The 6023-nt window shown below is 43.3% G+C and overlaps 1 protein-coding gene across 1 annotated transcript; it reads right to left on the minus strand.

Annotated features, from left to right (window-relative positions):
- Positions 1-153: 153 nt before the first annotated feature.
- Positions 154-5938, minus strand: LOC142579381 (O-glucosyltransferase rumi homolog). The gene is made up of 2 exons (XM_075689500.1): positions 5139-5938; positions 154-4986 (listed from the first exon to the last, which is right to left on the minus strand). The coding sequence occupies exons 1-2, from the start codon at positions 5906-5908 to the stop codon at positions 4428-4430; spliced, it is 1329 nt and encodes a 442-aa protein (XP_075545615.1). The 5' UTR covers positions 5909-5938; the 3' UTR covers positions 154-4427.
- Between the last annotated feature and the right edge of the window lie 85 nt (positions 5939-6023).

Genomic DNA, 6023 nt, shown 5'->3' on the forward strand with positions numbered 1-6023 from the left:
CTTAAAGAGCACCCAATGCACGGCAAACGGACGTTTTTGCATTTCGTTCCCATCGAAATGCAGCCGGCGCGGCCGGGATTCGATCCCGCGATCTAATGCTTGGCAGCACAACACCATAGCCGCTAAGCCACCGCGGCGGGTAAGGAACAGCACTTGATGATGTCAAACTTTTAATGAAAGATTCCAACACTGGCCACTTTGTCTTCTATAAAATAATTAAAAAATTCAAAATGACAGCAGATTCACACCTGTTTCATTACTTGTTGGAACTTGGCGGATCAGGACCTACAGTTTGTGGCCCTGTTCTAGAGCAGTAGCATAATACAGGAATGTGAGCACTACCACATTTCAGTGAGTCGGTCACTACTTTTTCTAGGCCCATTCAAAGGTGGAACTGTGACACTCTTTCTAAGGGTAAGCAATGGAAGATCGTGCCATAATATTAAATTTGTGCACTTCTAAAAGCTGCTTCTGCTCGCAATGCTGTGTGTACAATATCGCTGTCAGCACGAAAAACTTTCAGCACTAGTTTCCAAAAGAAAAAAAGTCCAAAGCACTTGTGATCAAGCAGACATTGTAAACAGATGTCTTGTAAAAATAGAATTTATACATCACAATTTGATAAGATGACAACATAAGTGTGTGGCATCTACAGAAATTCATGTACAACAAAGCTGTTTTGCTCACTACTAGTGGATAAATTCACTATTCACATCATCCTGAGCATAAGACAAATAGCAGGGTGACATGGTCAACAAATAGCGGGGCACCCATGAAAAAACTAGCATCACCTATCTAAATAAGTTGAGCGCACAAATACAATACAGCTAATAAAGCAGGGAGACTTAGTGTCAATTTCAAGCTGAATAATATTCACGTCCTCATTAAAACTATAGAGCTTAAAATGACAAGCCATAACAAAACTTTTGTCTCTCACATTGTAAACATGTACCAACTTTTCCAGCTCACAAATCTACAATTCATAGAATTATCAGCACTAAATTTACTCTAACACAGCCATACAGGTTAAAAAGATATTAAATACAAATAGCACTGTATAAAGTCACGTTAGTGGAATAGTCACAGCTATACAGGTTAAAAAGATATTAAATACAAATAGCGCTGTATAAAGTCACGTTAGTGGAATAGTCCTCTCAAACGTTCTCAGTTGTATGTTTGGGACGAAATTACTATTTTATACTGGAGAAAGTCACAACTGCAGGCAGAACTTTTTTTTTATTTCTCTGGTGCCCAATCCATAGGACCATTGAAGTTATCATGCAATGCCACAGAATTCAAAATCTTTCAAAAAAATTAAGTGCCTTCGTGTGTAGAAAAAAAAGAGAGCACACAGAAGTTGTTGCCATAATCTGTGATGTCTCAGGCAACTGTCTCAAGAATTCAGAACTGGTATTACTGCACACATCTCATACTTACACTGTTTTATGGAAGACTGAACCTCTGCTCTCTGTACCCACCTCAGTCACTATGGCATTTTGCTGTTTAACTCAAGGACAGAATTTTAATTCCTGGCCATACTAAATAAATAAATCAATCAACTAATGTTCTCATTGTAAATTATATATATCAATGTCAGCAGTACAACGTGTAGAATTTCTTTTCTTCTCTGTTCCATTAACACACAGGCAACTTGTTGAAATATGTATATGCATATCTTTATGACAATGCTACCAATTAAGAATGACCAATACATCAGCATCATGGTGGGATAGGCAAAGTATTTCTTTTTCACCAGATGTTTGCCCGTGTAACCTGCCTTTCACATACACTCACACCAGTGAAATATCACCACTTCTGAACATTCGTGGTTATAGCAGGGCTTTTTCATGTCTTAGAGAGAGAGAGAAAGGAAGAAGGAAAAACAGGGAGGTTAACCAGACTGAGTCCAGTTTGCTACCCTACACGTAGGGAGGGGAATGGGGAGTGAAAGAGAGAGAGAGAGAAAACATGAGTCTATACCGCACTTTCACATACACTAAGTTAGGTGTAGGATGTCTATAGTCGGGCACTCAAGTCTGTTGCCTTCAGGTAGTGAAGATGCGCTCGAACTGCTTTCTGGGCTAATGAACTGTGAGGCCAGGCTCACAAGATCTTTGCTTCTGTAAATGGCTTGTCATCCAGTCTGTTCAAGGCACACTGGAGATCTGACGTTGGTTGTCAAAGTGAGAACAGTGTCACAGAAGATGACTGATGGTCTCTTCACACTTGCACTTGGCGCACATTGGCGAGTCCGCCATTCCAATACGATAGCTGTAGGAGTTGGTGAATGCTACTCCTACCCACAGCCGACACAGCAGTGTTGTGTCACGTCGTGAAAGGTTTGCTGGTAATTTAATTTCTTTTCATGTCTTAAGTTCTCATTAGATGGTACACATAACTAAATACAGCAGACCACCAGGTCTTTTCTATTTTTTACAACATGCATTAATGACACACAGTGAAAATGTTTATGAAAAAGAACACTGCTATTTTTCCAGCATTATTTCTCCACAATACATTAATATTTCATGGCTCAACAATGCTTTTCAGAACGTTTTAATATTGAAGATGAAGTGGCAGCGAACTGCATAAGCATCTATGTCACGTCTGTTTACGTACGCTCAGGTGGCCAGTAGTAATGAAAATGTCCTCAAGACAAAATGGACTAATGAGCAAAAAGACATAAAAAAAGGAATCAGAATGGTGTTACATTTCACTGTGTCATTTCTCTGGCCCTCCTGAACTTGTCAAGGTGTACAAGGCAAAGTAGGGCATAAGCAAGAAACAACAAATTCCAGGACCTTAAGCAAGTAATGAAACAGATCACAAGTAGCAATGCCATGATGAAATGCTTCTACGTTAATTCATGAGTAAAGAAATACAGATATTTGTGCCAGAAATGGTACCAAATGCACACAACAAATGAAAGCAGTTTTTGCACAATGTCAACATCATTTTCATTTATCTTGTTTTGCAGGCACAAATTATGCCAGGAACTATCTTTGCAGGGCACAAACATGTGTACAGTTATGACATTTGAACTGGCCATTAGAGTGGATTCACTGGTCAAAAGTCTTTTATGATGGTCTGCATATTACAGCTTTTTTCAGGCTGTCATTATATCCACGATGCTAAAAAACAAAAAATGCAGAAAAACAAATGGCACACAAAACAGCAGAGGCAGTAGATGGCCAAAAGCAGACACACAGCTAACAGAAGTTCCTTTACCATTCACATTGTGTGTCACCCATGAATATGAAAAGCAACACCAGCCCTGCATACTAAGGGCATGAAACAGAGAGGAAAGGAGAAGGAACTTGTTCGGGGTACTCCATTCAGTGTCCATACAGGGGTGCTGAACAGAGTGCCCAAAGAAGATGCCACTGTATTCATGTGCCTAGCTTGTAAAGAGTCTCGCAAGTTGGTGCTTGATGATACAGTGAAATCAGTATGAGATGGCCATCAATTGTGCGCATAATAAACCAAGATAAGTATGGAATCTGAAGCTTGCAGAGAGAGTAATTGAAGATATGCTCCTGGGGGCAGTTCCTCTTCTGTGGCTGGTGAAAGGTGCCTCACAGTTTTATAACAAAGCAGTTGATAAATTAGCCTACTACACAGACACCAAAGCTTTCACAGCATCACTGAGGTCCATGGTGCAAATGATGTACTGCTCTTCAGACTTGTCAAATCTTCTCAGCAATTGTAGATACCATGTATTATCATGCTCACTGTAAGTTGTAACCTGGTGCCTGTGGTGCAAAGTCTCCAAGGCTGCATGGTGGCACCAACATACAAAAAATTTGTGAACTGAATATCAGTCATTGTAGCAGTGCTAACATCACCAGTCTTTTGTATGGTGGTGCCACCATTAAGTCTTGTGGCCCGTTGGACAATGAGCACTGTGTTGCAACTCACACTGAGCGCAATAGCACATGCCTATGGAGGTATAGGTACCAACACTATGGAGGCATGACAAGTTTTTGGCATCGTGTCCCCATACATGAGCAGCAGTCCAAACCTAAACGTTTGGCAAAGATCTGCCTGGTTACAGGCGGATCTAACATTAACCATATTTATTGAAACCGGATCTTTTGGAGCCAGCCCAGATGTTTCTTCAAGGTTGAGATGGTGAGAGGTGGAGCATTTTGTGTTTGATCCTGGTGACAGGCATGCAGTGACCTTGCTCAGATCTCGGTAATTGACTTTTGGGAGAGCTCTCACACAGTGGTTGATATCTCCAGTATTTTTTATAATGAGCCATGACTTTGAAAGGAGTTGCCTCCATTAAAACAGGAGTGGCCAGTTGGCATAAGGGTTATCTCTGTGCCGACCTGGCAAGAACCTCTTTCAGTGCGGAACTACGCACCTTGACAGCCATAAAGCTTGTCAGCCTTCAAATTTTAGTTAAGGCTCTGTGGCACAGTTTAGTTCTTTTCTGTGATTCTAATAAGGGACGTGTCTCTTACAACCTTGTACCGCAAAAGGCTGGCATATTTCTTGAGTAGGCTTCGCCAGTAGCATTGCACATCTTCCATTCTAAGGTGTTTCCAAATAAAATCATAGCCTCGCTCAGCTATTTCACGCACCGCTTCGTCGTTTTCTTTCGCAAACTCTAGCAGCTCTTCGACCTCGTAGAGATCCACTGTGACAGGGATATAGTGGACCCAGGGCTTTAGCTGTGGGTAGAAGAACTCGAGCCACTCGTCACCAACGTGAAGTACAAGCGACTTGCACAGGAAGAGATGCTTGAGACGGAAACTAGCAGCGACACCACGGAAATTGAAGAGGTACTTATACTTGCAGTGATCTTCAAAGCGCACTTCCTCGGCAGCCGGCCGTCCCAAAGTGTCCCGGTCCGACTTCCAGGCCTGATTTTTGGTGTACTGCGCGTCGACGAGGTCGGGCTTGCTCCGGGACAGTAGGATCAAGGGGTCACGCTCCGAGCTTGTTCGCGACCCCCGGAAAAATCCTAAAGCCTGTTTCCTGCAGATGAAAGACAGACAAATCGTACAACGAATTGACAAAACATACAGATACGACACAAGAAGCACAAAACAATAATTTGGCTCCATCCTAATGTTTTGACGCAAACAAGCATGGGAGGCAAAATCAATTATCAATTAGTGGAGTATTACTTGTCCCAAGTCCAGGCTCCTTTCGCCGCCTTGGTGATGATGTCTCGCTGCAGGTCCCAACGGCCGATGCCCGTTGGATAAAGGCTGATGGCCGGACCACCGGCCCAAAAGGTCCATGCTGGATACATTATGTCCGAGTAGTCACGCGTCTTGCTGAATGAGAACACCGGCAGTGGTTCGATACGCTTATGCGCCTGCGGCCAGTCGCGTGTGTTGAGAACGAACTCGACGTCAGGCAGCTCGTTCACGATCTTCAGAATGAAGTGCTCCACGCCGAGGCAGCGGAAGGGGAACATGCACTCTTTGCTTCTGTAGAGTTTGTGGTTGACGACTTGGTAAAGGACGCCCTTGGGCTTGGACCGCTCGACGAGCTCAGCGGAAATGCCCGACTTAGACCACGGGTTAAGGTCGTCATCGATCACCGATCTATGGCACGAACACTTTTCCTCATTGTCATCATCTTGGCAGGGATCGTATCTCTCCAGGCTTTTGTTTATGGCCTGCAAGTAACCTGACCAGCGCTCGTTGTAGTACTTACGTTTTTCGTGATCACTGTCAGAAATCGGACAGGTCTCATCAGTGCCGGCGCTCCGCCCGGGACAGTCACATGTTATATACACGTTTATATGCGACAATACTACAATGCAAACGCAATAAACGACGAAGGATGGCTTCATCATTTGGCTGGCGATGCACTGCAGGCAAGCAAAGTGCTCAGAACACAAAAACCCGCCCGAAAACGGCTCGCTTAGTTTTTGTCGTCTGTTCATTTAGATGATAGCCACTGCCACAGTTTCGAACTTGAGGACGCTGTTATGGTGGCTTGACCATAACGCTGTACAGGCCGTACGCTGTATGTTCTTTCTTAGCGTATTAATTTGTCAG

The sequence above is a fragment of the Dermacentor variabilis genome, chromosome 4, assembly GCF_050947875.1.
Source record: "Dermacentor variabilis isolate Ectoservices chromosome 4, ASM5094787v1, whole genome shotgun sequence".
Classification (NCBI taxonomy): Eukaryota; Metazoa; Arthropoda; class Arachnida; order Ixodida; family Ixodidae; genus Dermacentor; species Dermacentor variabilis.